At 30.5% G+C, this 15618-nt stretch overlaps 4 protein-coding genes and 1 long non-coding RNA gene across 6 annotated transcripts in view; 3 read left to right on the top strand and 2 right to left on the bottom strand.

The window, feature by feature from the left end:
- LOC108749963 overlaps window positions 1–885 on the top strand; it is a 4396-nt gene extending 3511 nt beyond the window's left edge. The window contains exons 8-9 of the mRNA XM_018489072.1: window positions 95–327; window positions 405–885. Of these exons, the coding sequence (XP_018344574.1) occupies window positions 95–327; window positions 405–581 (410 nt within the window). The 3' untranslated portion in view covers window positions 582–885. The remainder of the gene's footprint in view (window positions 1–94; window positions 328–404) is intronic.
- A 686-nt stretch (window positions 886–1571) lies between these two features.
- LOC108749966 (protein FAM32A-like) lies at window positions 1572–2300 on the bottom strand. The gene is made up of 3 exons (XM_018489077.1): window positions 2112–2300; window positions 1816–1948; window positions 1572–1720 (listed from the first exon to the last, which is right to left on the bottom strand). Exons 1-3 carry the CDS (start codon window positions 2198–2200, stop codon window positions 1598–1600), a joined length of 345 nt encoding a protein of 114 aa, XP_018344579.1. The 5' UTR covers window positions 2201–2300; the 3' UTR covers window positions 1572–1597.
- A 1154-nt stretch (window positions 2301–3454) lies between these two features.
- Window positions 3455–5062, top strand: LOC108749967 (small integral membrane protein 12). The gene is made up of 3 exons (XM_018489078.1): window positions 3455–3536; window positions 3878–4135; window positions 4986–5062. The coding sequence occupies exons 1-2, from the start codon at window positions 3483–3485 to the stop codon at window positions 4133–4135; spliced, it is 312 nt and encodes a 103-aa protein (XP_018344580.1). The 5' UTR covers window positions 3455–3482; the 3' UTR covers window positions 4986–5062.
- Window positions 4749–10639, bottom strand: LOC108749965 (aldose 1-epimerase). 2 transcript variants are annotated; one of them, XM_018489075.1, is made up of 4 exons: window positions 8529–8844; window positions 7352–7557; window positions 5981–6348; window positions 4749–5307 (listed from the first exon to the last, which is right to left on the bottom strand). In XM_018489075.1, exons 1-4 carry the CDS (start codon window positions 8567–8569, stop codon window positions 4810–4812), a joined length of 1113 nt encoding a protein of 370 aa, XP_018344577.1. In that variant the 5' UTR covers window positions 8570–8844; the 3' UTR covers window positions 4749–4809. The 2 variants fall into 2 exon arrangements, with proteins under 2 accessions (XP_018344577.1, XP_018344578.1); XM_018489076.1 differs by lacking the exon at window positions 8529–8844 and adding an exon at window positions 10438–10639 and having other exon boundaries at window positions 4750–5307.
- Window positions 10640–10646: 7 nt separating this feature from the next.
- LOC108749968 lies at window positions 10647–12819 on the top strand. The gene is made up of 3 exons (XR_001939401.1): window positions 10647–11244; window positions 11637–11952; window positions 12512–12819. It is a non-coding gene; the product is annotated as an uncharacterized LOC108749968 (long non-coding RNA).
- Window positions 12820–15618: the final 2799 nt, after the last annotated feature.

Raw genomic sequence — 15618 nt, 5'->3', positions numbered from 1 at the left:
GGTTGATATTTATAGTGAGTTTTATTGATATTTTGTATATCCATCTATATATATATCTTGTATAGCTGTACTGTCAATATTATTATTTTTACAGGCGATCCTGATTATACAATGATATGTATTGGATTTTGGAAAGAAAACTTAAAATCGTATTTAATAACATTCAGCGAATTGGATCCTTACAGCAAATATCGCTGTTGGGTATATCAGAGGGCTGATTTGAATAGAGTGCTTATATCTCAAGCCATCGGTCCATTTTGCGATCTCAAACAAGATGTAACAAGTCACAATTTTACAGAAGGCGCATCAGTCGCGCTGGAGTTACAAGTGAGAATAAATGCCGTTTCGAATATGATGTAAATTCTAAGTGAAACTATACTCACTCATGTATAATCCTTTAACAGGAATACGAGCGAGAACGCGATCGGTGTCCGATGTACTTTGATGACGGAAGCAATCCCTGGGAAGGAACGGTGGACACGATAAAGATCTTCCATTTTGGTAGTGGCGGCAATACAAACAGCTTTTCGTTCTTGCTTGTCACGCTATTAATAGCTATTAATAGCAGTGCTATGCTTTAACATGTAAATAATTCTTTACACAGGAAAGAACGAAATCGTTTATTGATTCTTTCGCCGCGATAAAGATTTCATATCAGAAATATCACATGCACGCGCTCGTAAACCATTCTCACGATAATTTGCATCGCGCCAGCACTCCGTCCATATTGTAACTATGTGGTTACACGTGCCTTAAATTTTATTCACATCTAATTTTATGTAAGTAGATAATACGTAATATGAGATATGTTAACATATCAAAAGTCCGTCCATGAGAATTACAAGGAATTTTTCTTACATAAAATGGCTGCATTCTACTTTACACATTTATCGCATCCATTTTATTATATTTGTATAAAAAACTTTTATAGAGATTTAATTCCAGAATAAATTATTCTAAATATTTTTTAATATTTTTTTTATTTTAAATATTTTTACTGCCTGATAGAACAATATATTTTCAAATTAAATATAGAAACTAATAATAAATGTTTTATTATTTTAATTATGTTTAGAAATAGAATGCTCTTATTAAATATATATTATCAAGGATCCTATTTTGTAACTTTTGACTATTGAAAATGACATCTATATAGTCATTAAAAAGTCATTAAAACAGGGGATTCTAAGGATATTTTGTACGATTTATAAAATAAATACAATTTCTTGTAATATTTTATATTAATAACTTTTATTATTTAATTTATCATATGATGTTTACAAAGAAGAAAGAATTTATTTAATCTTTAAATACTATAATTGCATCAAAGTTACACAAATATATAACAGATTTCTCTCTTCATAGTTTCTTAAATTTAAAAATTTATTGTTAGAATAATTCACATTTAAGAATTTTTTTCATTTTTTTAAGCAAAAAAATATATATAAGAAGAAGAAAAACTCTATTTGAAGATATTTAAAGATTAAAATGTTATGATTAATATGTATTCATATTTTTAACTAAAACTAAGACTATTGTTTATATTATATATATAATACATTACAATATAAATAAATTTCTTAAGTAACATTGCAGTTTATTTCGTCCAGCTCACTTTCGGTATGTCAAAGTGTTCAGTTAAGCTATCCAAGTGTCGATTAAATTCTTCCACTCGTTGTTTATGTGTCTTGGAAGCTTTCTGCTTAATCCTTTCAGTTTGCTGTAATTTATTACAAAAAACATTTTATTATTGTCAAGCTTTTTTTTATTTGATGTCATTATAAAGATGTATTTAAACAGACTATATGTGCTTACCATTTTCTCTTGCATTTTTTGAAAAGCCAGCTCTGCTTTCGTTCGCTTTACTTCTACCATTTGAGGTTTTTCCTCCTCAATGATCTTTGACACTTCTACCAGCTTTTTCTTTTTTCCTTTCTTATCCTTTTTCCTATAAAACAAAATTTATTTGATTAATTTATTACAATAGAAGGAAAAGAACAGAATTTATTTATTAAAAAAAATCACACGACATCATACAAACATAAAAGTGAACAATTCATGATAAACTTAACCTCATTCGACCAAGAACATTAAATGAATGAAGTACTTACTTTTTGCTCATTATTTGTTCGTTTTTCAATTGTAGAGTACCCTTCGCAACGTGTGCGTACGGATCGTCTTCATTGTTCGTTGCAGGCATTGTTAATTAATTATTATTAATCGTATATATCAATTAATAGCGAAGTACACTTACAGCTCACAAATATCTACAAAGAACTGTGGAACGTGGAACTGTGAAAAGAAACTATGAGAACAATTAAATTTCAGGATTGCCAACTGTAAAACAGAATCTGGCATCTGTGAAAGATAATGTAATATATATTTGTTATGTCGCATATGTATATAATATATATATAATACCAAAATACGTAAAATTAATAATTTTTATTCAAAATATAACTTAATTATTAATTGAAAGTATTATGTTTTACACAAATAAAGCATAAATTGCAAAAAATTAGGATATTTTTAATTTCGAGGGTGGCAATTCTGAATGGTCAATCACGTGATCAGATTTTAGGGAGTTTGGAAGAACATACATCTCATACCTTACGAGTTGGCTAACTTGTTTAAAAAAGTGTTTATCTAACTTGCACAAAATTGTGTAAGTATATTCGCAGTTGAAAATTTAAAGAATTTAGAGACTTGTTCTTGCATTTAAATTTAATAATTCCACTTCTCTTCTTATTTACAAATATCATTTTACGAATTTTTATATGTTACATATTTTTTTTTTGGATGACGTTTATATATAATTACGGTATTATACAGAATAGGTGCTGCAGCTTAAAAATCAATAAAATTAGACTTATTCAACGCGTTTTTAAAACGAAAGAATCTGGCAGAAAAAAAGTATCACTCTGCCTCGCGAATCGAGATATTAAGCGTTAAAGTTGACAACTATTGAGAGGTTAGAAAATCTGTCAGGCAAAATGAGGTCTATAATTGTATTGTTCTACGCGAAACGACTTTTTATACGAAGCGACTCTCATCCCCGATTTTCACACTCCCTCCTCCCCTATAATTATATTGTTGTTAGAAAATCTGTGATATGGACAATGACAGTGGGAAATGAGAACAGTCTTTTTAGAGCGATTTTTTTACTATTCTAGACTGCAACTTTTAGGCAATTAGACTTCAAGCGGGTAGGATATGTTATTTTTATTCTGTTCAGGATGGCTACGCCGCCCCGAATAAGCACTAGTCTATACATGTCACTGTCTACATGATAGATTTTCTAACTTTAACAACAACAGTACAATTATAGAAGTGCGCCCCTTTGTGGGGGGGGGGGAGGGTGAGAACTTCAGCTTCGCGTGGAAAGTTGGAACTCATGTAGAACAGTACAATTATAGACTTTATTTTGCCTCTGTGACAAATTCCTTATCTCAATAGTCGTCAACTTCTATGCTGATTCTACAATGAGTCTATTAGAAGTCTTAGTCTCAATCAATGAAGGTGACCAATTAATGTCGGTGTGTACAAGTTGGTTATTAATCATCACTGATAAGACTTAGGATTATCAACTACCGATCATCATTGTAGAATCAGCATAACGCCTAATATCTCGGTTTGTAGGACAGAGCGACACTTTTTTTCTGTGATTCTTTCGTTTCATGCAAAAAAACATCGAATAAGCCTAATTTTATTGATTTTTAAGTTGCGGCACTTATCCTGTATAATTATTATAATTATATTTATATAATATATATTTCTGTATGTGTGTTGTGTATTTGTTGATATAATGTGTATTCTTGTAAATTTTGTATTGATTTCGGTTCGAAAACTTGTTGGAATGATTTTGCTTCCATTTCAGTTCCCACTTAAGAAAATGTGGCCCGTGATAGTGAGATCCATGGGCAGATTTGGTAAATACGTTACATTTCCTATTGTGGCTATTATTGGATTTATTGGATATAATATGGAGGGATGGATATCTGACCGTTATACACCAGCGACAAAACCTATCACACAGCAAAGGCAAGAAAGGCTACTAGAAAATATAGATGCCTCAACAACCAAAAAGAAACACAATCCTTTAGAAGTTAATCTTTCGCCATCATTGTCTAGTTAGGTGTGCATTTTATTATAATTTCGATAATAATTACATTTCTGTAAAATAATTACAAGTCTGAATAAAATGTTAGCTAATATTATTAAAGTTTATTAAATTTGACAATATAAATATAGATGTTTATCTTTTTTTTATATAGTTATCAAAATGTAATGAATCTTTTTTTTTCTTAACGCTAATGGATTATAGCGTTTTTCACTAACAGAACTTGGTACACATTAAAGCCGTTGTATAAATGTATTGAGGATTTCATGGTTTAACTCGTTTCTATATTTTTATTAAACATACATCTTTGTGTTGATTTGTACATTGGTTTTATAATGCACTGAATACACACTAGTTCTGTCAATGAAAAACACTTATATACAGATTTTTGCGGTAAATATTCTAAAGAAAAGTCAAAATTCTAATAAAGGAACAAAGCTTAAAAACTGATATATGTATATATATAGTCTAGTTACGACTAAACTTTTACATAGCTACAAATAATCGTATTGTTACCCCAAAAATGTAACATCGTTATCGGAAAAAGTAACTTGTAACAGTAACAATGTTATAAATAACGCGTTAATTACTAATCCGGGTTGTAATTATAGATTAACGCGGTAAAAAATTAATTATTATTTAATATTTGTTTAATTTTTCAAAATTTATAACAGAGAAATGGAAATGCATTAATTTTCTACTCCAAATTTGTACAAGACAACATGATTGTATGTATCGCATGGTCGCAGCACGCTGTTTGGGAAGTTTTTATGATTTACAGCATCAGGATAATTTTGCGTTTCCAAGCAAAAAGCGGCGTGTCTGAAGTACTTTGCTCCGTCTTTGCCCACGATGCCATTTTCAGGTACAGAATTGGTCGTGTAAAGCTGAACGCCCGGTTGATTCGAGTATACGTCCAACCGGCGTCCTGAAGATGGATGCACTACTTTGGCTACGAAATTGACTTTCCCATCATTGCTCGACTTCGGCAAGCAGAAATTATTGTCGTAACCGCCGCCCGGTACTTTGTCGATGACATCACCGAACTTTGTTGGGTTCCTTAGATCCATTATGCTGTTCGCAACTGATCGAATCTCACCAGTCGGAATGCTCTCGGAATCCGTGACAGTCCAGCGATCGGCGTTCATCGTAATCACATGTTTATACATTTCTGATGCGTTTGTGGCCTGAAAAACAAAATAGATAATAATCCATACAACTTTCGACGCGATCGATCAATTAGTTGTCTAGCAATGACATTATTATCTGTGATATAATTACAAATGGAATTAAATTAAATCTTTCACTATTTTTTTTCTTATGACAAGCGCAACGTTTGTATTTTCTACAATAAGCCGTTAGTCATCACTTATACCACACCAGTGGTAAGTCAAAATTACAAATCATAAAAAAAATCTTAGGAAACTTACATCCAAAATAAATCACATTAGATTGTTACAATATTTTAAAAGAATAGTTGTTCAGGACAAATACATTATATGATTAGTCAGTTATAATATGATCTAAGTTTTAAATCATTAGAAATAAAATTTGATCATCTCTATTGATTACTATTTTATTATTTTATGATACTACTGACTTGCTCACAACCCGCTCATGACTTCTGATCTATTATTAACGATTTATTGTAGAAAGCCCATAATTTTTCGATAAAAATATCTCTGATAAAACGATAATCTGCGTTCATCGGAGCTGTTCTTTCTGACTTGTTCTTTTTTTAATTTATTTCTTCTTTCGTTCAATGCGAAATATGCATTAGAAGCTGTCTTGTAATTTCTTTGTCTTTTTCGAAAACATAAATACTTTCTGCGTCAAATCAGAAAGGAATATACTACGTACGTGTCCAGCGAGATTGAAGTAGCTATGATTCGTTAAATTAACCGGCGTCGCCTTTTTGGAATGGGCTTTCATCTCTATGTGCAACTCTCCATCATTCATCAGTTGGAAGCTCGCTATCGCTGTTACTGAGCCCGGATAACCCTCATCACCATCCGGACTGACCAAAGTCATCACCACACAATTGTCCTGAATTGTTGCATCCCATACCTTGGAACTCCAACCGTGAGTACCACCGTGGAGGCTGTTCTCACCACTATTTTTGGACACGTTATAACGTTGGCCATCCACAACAAAAGTTGCTTTGCCGATACGATTTGCGACTCGTCCAATTGTGGCACCAAAGTGTGGATTATTTGATGAAAGGTAACCTAAGGTAAAATTTATTATATTGTTTTTCTCATTCGAAATGATCTTGTTCTTCACAGTAACTTTAATTTACATCCTTATGAATTTTTGTATATAAAACTATTTTTATGTTAAGCATATTAACTATTATAAAACTACGGAAATATATATTTCATGCTCTAAAATATTATTGATACTTTAAATTAATGTATTTTTATTATCTATTAGTAATAAGGCTCATAATTTTAAAAAACCAAAAAAAAGGGGCGAAAAATGATTATATAAAATAAAATAAACCGTCAAAATACAGAAGTTGAACGAAAATAAAAGAAATAAATATATCGTTAAGTAAAAATTTAATCTAATATGCTAGCAGTAAACAAACGTTTCGATCACACTTGGATCATTTTCAATAAACATATATATTTATTACACAGATCGATAAAAACAAAACATAATAAATTTTCTATTTCGCTCTCTAAAACAGACGCTGGTAATATGAAAAACGAATATCATAATGTTCATTATAATATATATCGGAAAAAGAAACATATGCATAATAATAGCTACTTGCAGTCAATCATTGAAATGCTTATACTGTCAATAATAAAATGATAAGCTTAAATGTCCTTAGATTTGAGATAAAAAACGCATGAAATGAATCCGGTCCTTAAATGTAACAAACCCAAAGTTTCTTAAGTCAAAAAATAAAAGATATTTCAGGTACAGACAGTTAGTTGAAAATAGAAACAATGCGGAAAGAAATAAAACTATGTAATGTCTCCTCGGTATGTTATGAGACATAATGTATGTTTTACGTTGTATAACTATTTTCATTTATTATATTCTGTAATTATAGTCCCTAAAATTATTATATTAATTCTGTTACCAGTGTGAATATATTTTGTTATAATTTTATTTTAATTTTTATATCTTTAAGAACAGGCCAAGCAATGATAAAATGTAATAGAACGAGGATTTTATCAAATATTTATTCGTAAAAGTAAGTAAAAATTATAAGAATACCTTCGATATTGTCAAAGCCGAGCACAACGTCCGCTACATTTCCTTCTCTATCTGGCGTTCTAATAGCGGTTACCACCGCACCATATGTTATGACATCGACTTCTTGAGAAGCTTTATTTTTCAACGTAAACTTCTTGATTTCCTGACCATTTACAGTACCCCACGTTGTAGTTGCAATGGATCCTTGCACGATCGCAGCCATCGTCCTAAGTAAAAACAATAGATTGGAGTTCAAACTTCTCAATTGGAGCAATAAATCTCTAAAACGTTCAACATAAATGTAAACGATTACAAATGATGTTTCTTATAAAAATCGATAGTTTCGACCTATATTTACCGATTTGTCTTCAATTTCGATTTGTCTTCGACAGTAAAAAATGAAGAAGTGACTTGAAACTGCGCGCTAAAAGTACTTAAAAATAGATTCCATTGTCGGCACCTCACACTATTATCGCGAAGATAAGTTCTAATATTAATCGATGCTTATTGGCTCAATGTTTATTGGTGGCAGTAAAATACATACGTGTTATTATGTAAGTTCGTACAAATATCAGTAAATTGATAATGATGCAATTCTTATCTCAAGAAAATAAGTAGATTGCGCATATAAACTTATTATGTAATAAGAAACGCGATAATACTAATATTCAATATATTGCAAAAAAATTATTTAGTACAATGAAGAATTTTTAAAAATATAATTTACCTTTAACCTATTTCTGTATTTAATTATAATTTATCTTTAATTTATTTCTATATTTAATATCGCATTTTTCGCAGCTTGATTAAAAAGTTTACAAAAAGTTCTACATTTGATAATTCCGAATTTCTCGTTAAATTAAAAGAAGCAAAGATATAATTTGGCCTATTGATAACAAATTCTATATTTTTGTCAATAAAGCATTAATATTATGTAATATAATATATGAGGATAATAATAATGAATATATTAATGCAAGCAGTTATTTTCATAAATATAATTTTTAGTATAGTATAAAGTATAATTATTTATACAAAGCCATCTTATTAAAATTGTACTTTCTACATAGATCTTTTACTCTTTTTCCTCTTACTTTTTAAATTTTATTCACAGAACATTTTTTATCGTGATGAGGCTAAAATCCTCTTTGCTATGCAAGAGATGCAAAAATAAAATCAATAAGTGTACATTTCTTACCCGACCCAGGAAGAGAAGGCCAAAAATACAAAGAGACACATTGTTAACTAAAAATTTTAATAACTGTGTATTAAGTGCAAACTATGGACGTATTCTGCAACTTGTAGCACGATTCGTCTCGTAAGATGTTTTTCTCGATTTTTTATTTATGTTGTCTGTACTAAACAAAATTACATCTTTGTTTTCATAAGTGTGCCAAGTATCGTACGACTGACTAAGCATGACAGTTTTCCATCAATATATTAGCACAAGGTTATACTTATTAGAAAGGTCTCTTCTTGGAAGAGATAACAGGTAGCATGAGTAAGAGGAAAAAATATGATAAAAAGATAAAGAATTAATAAGAAAATTTCATAATATCATAAATTCACAGATTCTTAATTTTCAAATAGCGATCAATTTCAGTACGGTCGAATTTCTTTTTCTATCTCAATCCAATTATTCTATTTTTTCATGCTGAAAAGAGTTGAAAAAAATTAGAATTAACTTTTATTCTAATTTTTTTTATTTTACGTTTAATTATAAAATTTTAATCAATTGACACAAAATTCAATTTTCAAAATGCAGATAATATTGAAGTACTTAATGAAAGATTTTTTTACATTATATATATAAATCTTATGGAAATGTGAAAAATGCTTCAAATAAGATTATTTTTATAGCTACTTATATAAAATATACTTTTGCAGAAGTTATAATAAACAAATCATTCTTATATTATTACATAAAATTACAGGAAAATTATTTTTATTGAGAATTTGTTTTCATAACACAAAGCTTTTGAATCTCTCAACATCATATCATAGATCTTTAGATACTTTGGTAATATTGTTCGCATTGTTTGAGAAGTTATATATTCGGCAAGTAATACTTTTTACATCTCTAAGATATATGCCATATTTTTTATCTTTGCAAATGTATTAATCCGAATTAATTTCCTTGGGTTTTTGATTCAATCACATTTATTAAAGATGCTGTGACAAGCATTTCTTCTTGAATATTTTTGAATTGCTGATTAATATCTTGAGTAACTATTTGAATTTCTTGCAGATGCTGCAACAGATTCAAAACATCTTTAACAAAAGATGTTAATGTACTTTCTAGTCCATTCAAAAATAACACTGACCATCTTTATGCTTTTATAAAGTATCATTTCCTGTTCCTGTGTAAGTGGCTCACTATAGGATTGCGTAGACGACGAGAACGACAAGCTAGCCATGGCATGAAGATTCGCTTTAATTAATTAATCTAAAAAAAAAAATAAATAAACAAACCTACAGTCTAACCTCACATTCAACATTCATGAGGTACCTACTTCTTGTCTCCGGTTGGAGGAAATAATTAATATATCCTATCGCTTCTTACGATATATTTGGATACTTTGACACAGGACCTATTATTTTTGAATTCTTTCTTTAGCTCATCTAGTTACTATATTTCTTATCATATTATTTTGGATAATTATTTAGAATAATTACGCCCCTCCCTCCTATCTCAAATCATAATAAAAATACACTTATTCGACGTGTTTTCACTCAAAACGAAAGTTTTCACTAAAACACATTGCTTTAAAAACACAAATTCTCTGCTTCACAAATTCACTGTTAATGCAAAGAATTTGTGTGCTTAAAGCAGTGAATCTGTGTTTTTAAAGCAGTGAATTTGTGTTTTTAAAGCAGTGAATTTGTGTAATTAAAACAGAACTTATACATAATATTATATCGAGTCGGAATGACGGATATTTTAATTTCTAAAGTCTTGAACTTTTAACGCTTAATAACTCGATTCATGAGGCCGATCGCCGCGTTTTTTTTTTAATCAGATTCGTCCGTTTTGAGTGAAAACACATTGAATAAGTGTATTTTTATTAAAATTTGAGGTTGGGGGAGAAGGTATTTTAAATAATTACTTTATTTTTTGCCCTTTTAGTAAATTTGAATCTTCTTCTTCTAATTAATATCCCTGACCCTCGTTGACGAGGTAAACTTGGCCAGTCGCTTCCTAGAGTTCCTAGAGATCCCTTCAACCTTCCACAAGAATCAATATGACAAACCGCCGCGGCGGAAAGAACTAGAATCAGAGAGAACGTCAGACCCTCCCCCCCCCTCCTCTGGAGATCCCCAAACACCTCAAGCCGAGCCTCAACGAAGAGGTCGCTACTGAGCGATACCTCCGCGACATTTAGCACCAGCAGGTGCTGACACCTGACAGTTCCGCTTGATTGGACATCGATCTATATAAGCGTATGCCGGAGCAGAGAATTCATCTTTCGCTCTTCGCGACGCGGTAAAATAACTCGCGAAAATCGGAGTAGTCGCAACTTAAAATTGGAACAAAAGTGCTTAGAATCGGAACAATATATCCGGAGCCTTGAGAGCTCAGATTGAGAGCTCGAAGCCCGTTGAAGCATAGCTTCTTGAACACGATAAATCTGTGTACTTTCGGAGTAACTGGCGAAGAGAGAAAAAGACGTGGTATCATAAGTCGGACGTTAGTTTTCGTGTACTTTTCCACGAGATTTTCTCAGGAGTCATCGTTATAAGCCTACTCAATAAGTATTCGTGTAAATCGCGTGCGAGAATCCTTGGAGTATCTTCACTCAGACTGTACAAAGAAACGTGAATAAAGTGCTTAATGTTCTCAAGATAGACAATCATAGCAGAAATCTCTAATCGACCGCCCTTCCAGACAATCCAGACAATCAGGATTTTCACTAGTTACAGATTCTATTTCCTATTTATAAAGAAGACTAGAGAGTTTCACATAAAAATTCAAATGAAAAAAACTAGCCTCAACCTTACAAGTTTTACATAGTGATGACGCGGTGGTGAGAGAGGCAGAGAGCGAGTGAGGGTAGCAAGAGTGGAGGGGGAAAGCCGTTGACGTACCTGGGTACCCGGGCAAATAGTTTGCCCGGATGCCCAGGTACGTCAACGGCTTTCCCCCTCCACTCTTGCTACCCTCACTCGCTCTCTGCCTCTCTCACCACCGCGTCGTCTCTACGTAAAACTTCAAATATTTTTTCAACTTTCCTTGCCGGTAAAAAAAGTGGAATTTGATATTGGGCGATAGATTCCATTATACTCTAAATGAATTTATGGGTTTCAGAGGTTCCATCTCTAGAGCAGAAATCCCCCCTATACCGTGGGCATCCTCTTTACTAGTTCGTTCAGTATTTTCATTTCTGATTGTCGTAATCAATTATCCCTGGGAAGATATGAAGAACTGATTGCTTTATATTGACGATATTCATCACTGTGCAATTGAAAATTTTCACGCCACGAGGACATTTCGTGACTTGCCTTTGGCATGCGGCCAAGAATCAAGTTATGGAAGTTAGAAGAACCGATATTAACATTGAGACAATCCTTTTAACTGGAAAATCCTTGGAAATTATTTATTCCACGATTGTATCAGGGATTTGGTAAGTGTACTGGGTAAAAGATCACTTTCCTTATTTTCATTTTAAGAAATACATATACATATATAAATATATATGTATATGTTTCAGTTCATTACTTTACTTATTTTAAGAATTTTATATTTGCCTAAATTTACTTATTATATTGACTATTCTTGTAAATTAAAAATAAAAAGAATATTTTCTATTAATCCTCGTTATTTCCTTAATATTTTCATTCTTTTATTCTAATTAATGCTAATCAATATATTATTGTTAATTTGCTCATTCATTATTCTACTGTCTGTTAAATCATTGATAATATTAGAATTTTTCGTGTATATTTCACTATTACTTAGTTATATATCGTATGTTAATTAATGATAATTTATCCACATTCCATCATTTTGTTAACTATCAATTTAATATTCTTTACTTATATCAGATGTCATATGTTATGCGTGACTGATTTTTATTGTGGTCATATATATGCTCATTTTATTCTCAATTGTATATACTAAATTGAGACGGAAAGTCCTCTACCAATTTTCGCAATAGTTTAATGAGATATTAATCTCTAAAGATTACCAAATACGCGCCCGGCCTACTACTACCAAGTGTACGCTCATTGCTAGCTCGGCACGCGAGAAGCGGCGATGGGCTGGCAAGCACCCCGTTCGAGTCATGACATCAGGTTTTTGGGATTCCAAGGTGCCAACTTTCAGCGCTCATGGCGCTACTACGCGCCAACAGACGATGAACTTATCTTTATTTTCTTTATTTTCTATTTTATGTATTTTTGCTTTGTATATCAATCTGATGAATCGCTTTAACGTCCGTGGCAAAGGAGAGCATCATATATCAATATATCGCATAATATTACATTTATTATCAAACATATATTAGTATCTTATAATATCACATATATTATTATTTAATATCTAATATATATTAATGTGTATAATATCCGATATATTATCATTTCGTATCAAACATATACCTATCTCAATTCAAAAGGTATACACTCACTGACTAAAAGGTTGCAACACTTTTTTTAAAGAGTTTCCGAATGCAGTCTGCTCACCGAGCGATTGATCCTTGCTTATGGATCTATGACAAACCCATTACAAAAAAAGTGTTGTAACCTTTTAGTCGGTGAGTGTACAGCTCACAGATTAAAAACCGCACTTACGCTCTCATACAAGACATTCTTTCTATTTCATTCACCGCCTCTACGAGATACAGATTATCGCTTATCTTCCTTATTTTCTACTTTTTCTTTATCAATCTTCTTAAACATATCTTTGATATTTACAAAATCTTTGCAACAATAATTGTTAGTGTGCGAATGCGCTTTTATCATAAGGATTGCATTTAACATTTCTGTCCCTATTTTATTCCTTATTTTATCTTTTGTCGCATTCATAATGCTAAAAATTCTTTCCACTGTTGCGTTTAATATTGGCAAACTTAAGATTATCAATACAAAGTCTGCAATATTTTTAAAAGCAAGCGTACCTCCTGCATTTTGTTTGCGCTACAATTGGCCAAAACTGATATCTATCTTTCAATATTTCTTTTCTATACAATGCACTGCAGTCTGCATCACTTAATATATTATACTTACACTCAGCTTTAAACAAAACTTTCTTATCAATAAATGTATCCAGTAAAGGAACATCTAAATTTAATTTTTGCAACTTGTGACAGATATACATTTAACTTAACGCCTAAATTCTTTTAAAATTATTAATATTAAGAGGTAATTTTTTTATTAATTCCTATAATTTCTTTAGGTAATAATATGTCGTTCTAAATTTTTTATATCACTTTTTTGATACAGATGCTTTTACTTTACGATAGTATTTATAATACTCTACTTCAAAATCAGTTTTATTTGATTCCACGTATGCAAGTTCAATGTTCAACATTTTTTTATAATATCATTTATATTTTCTACAAACAAAAACTTCAAAATTTTTCTAGCTATAACACAAATACACGAATCTTTTTATGTCCTCAATCGATTTCTACATAATTTAACTGGAAAATGCAATTTACTTTATTTAATTTGTAAAGAACTGGTTTAAGAATGATCAGATACAAGTAATTAACTTCGTTATGTAATATTTCGTTTAGTATTCTTGCTGTGTAACATTTTTTTTGTTAACAACTTAAAAATATATTTTTAGTTCATTGTTCTAATAACACATTTATTACGTTATGTCTGCACAACCAACGTGTAGAACACAGCTGTATGAAGTTGTGAAACGATTTCACTATTATTTAAAATATCGTATAATCTTTTATATTCTATTTTTCTACTAAACTATGATTGAATCATGCGTAAATTTCTCCATAAAGAAAATTTAAATTTGATGGTAACATGTCAGCTGTTTTAGACGACGCATTATCAAGCCGATTAAGCGAATGGCAAATACAATGGCATAAGATTTAATGTATAGTTATTACGCATCTATGATACCGTGGAAGAGTAATAATATCTTCTCTTTTTTTATTTTCTGTATCATTCATATTCAATAATTCATTTACATCGTGAAATTCTATAGATTCATCATCACTTTCGTATTTTTCAAAAGTTCTAAAAATTTATAAGATTATGTATTAAATATATGTAACGCAAGAAATATCATAACTCGGTACAAATATGTAATAAAATATATATAGCAAATATATATAGTATTATGAAACATACCGAAATGTCTTAACGAAATTTGTACCATTATCAGTTGCAGCATATTTTATTTCAATTATGATATTAAAAAAGTACGAAAGTAATAGCTTTTGTCAAAGTATCATATATGTGCCTTCCTTTCATTCTTCGACAAGTTAATGCAATTTTTTCTAAAGCTTGGGAATTAATCCAATGAGCTGTAATTCCCAGCTTAACTTCTATGGAGAATTAAAACTTTAGTTAATTAAAGAAACATAAAAAAAGAGATACATTTGTAAAAAAATTAAAATATTAAAAAATTGTGTCAATATCTTTTCGCTTTATTTTCTAAATCTACTGTACTCGATACAATTTTAATTTCAACTAACTTATCTACTATAACATTTTTCATTTTTAGATATTCTTTATCGATTTCTTTTTTCAATCTCTTCTACCCATTACTTCAATACTTGAAGACACTCTTATTTTAATCAAATTAATAAATTTTGAAGATTCAACATTCATTAATTTTGAATGAAAAAGGGCAAACTGTTTTGAACAACAAACCGTAATAATAGTATTCGACATTCAACGTCTTCTAGATGATTAAAAAATTTTTTAAGCTAAGAATTTCTAGTGTTTGTTGCTTTTATGTAGAGTTGTTATCTATTTTTCGTTTCTTATTTGTAAATTTTCTTTTCAAATTTTTTTTTCATATAAAATAGATATGTTGACTAGTTTAATGTATATTTTATACATATATATATATTATATATATCATTTGAATCATTATGTACTTATTTAAATATTTTATTTTTAAAGTTTAATTTTATTATGCGTTGTGTATCTTTTTTATTAAAATGATGCGGGATCTACAATAGAAGTCGTAGCGGTCGTAGGATCCTAAGTAAAAAATTGACCAATCAGTCGATTATTTTTCTCATATTCAACTATGATCGGTTAATTGTCTACGACTTAAAACTCTACGACCGCTACGACTTCTACTGTATACCCCG

Source organism: Trachymyrmex septentrionalis, unplaced genomic scaffold (assembly GCF_001594115.1).
Source record: "Trachymyrmex septentrionalis isolate Tsep2-gDNA-1 unplaced genomic scaffold, Tsep1.0 scaffold32, whole genome shotgun sequence".
In the NCBI taxonomy this organism is placed as follows: Eukaryota; Metazoa; Arthropoda; class Insecta; order Hymenoptera; family Formicidae; genus Trachymyrmex; species Trachymyrmex septentrionalis.
Note: the sequence above shows the minus strand (reverse complement) of the source record. Positions and strands in the feature narration are given on the sequence as shown.

Excerpts from the sequence above, each read along its gene's own strand:
- LOC108749966 (XM_018489077.1), bottom strand. The coding sequence starts at position 2,200 with ATGCCTGCAACGAACAATGAAGACGATCCGTACGCACACGTTGCGAAG. Across the intron at positions 1,949-2,111 it reads GAACAAATAATGAGCAAAAA|GAAAAAGGATAAGAAAGGAA; the intron begins GTAAGTACTTCA and ends TTTGTTTTATAG. Across the intron at positions 1,721-1,815 it reads AAAAAATGCAAGAGAAAATG|CAAACTGAAAGGATTAAGCA; the intron begins GTAAGCACATAT and ends AATAAATTACAG.
- LOC108749967 (XM_018489078.1), top strand. The coding sequence starts at position 3,483 with ATGAGTCTATTAGAAGTCTTAGTCTCAATCAATGAAGGTGACCAATTA. Across the intron at positions 3,537-3,877 it reads AAGGTGACCAATTAATGTCG|TTCCCACTTAAGAAAATGTG; the intron begins GTGTGTACAAGT and ends CTTCCATTTCAG.
- LOC108749965 (XM_018489075.1), bottom strand. The coding sequence starts at position 8,569 with ATGTGTCTCTTTGTATTTTTGGCCTTCTCTTCCTGGGTCGG. Across the intron at positions 6,349-7,351 it reads CGGCTTTGACAATATCGAAG|GTTACCTTTCATCAAATAAT; the intron begins GTATTCTTATAA and ends ATTTTACCTTAG. Across the intron at positions 5,308-5,980 it reads ACTTCAATCTCGCTGGACAC|GCCACAAACGCATCAGAAAT; the intron begins GTACGTAGTATA and ends TTTGTTTTTCAG.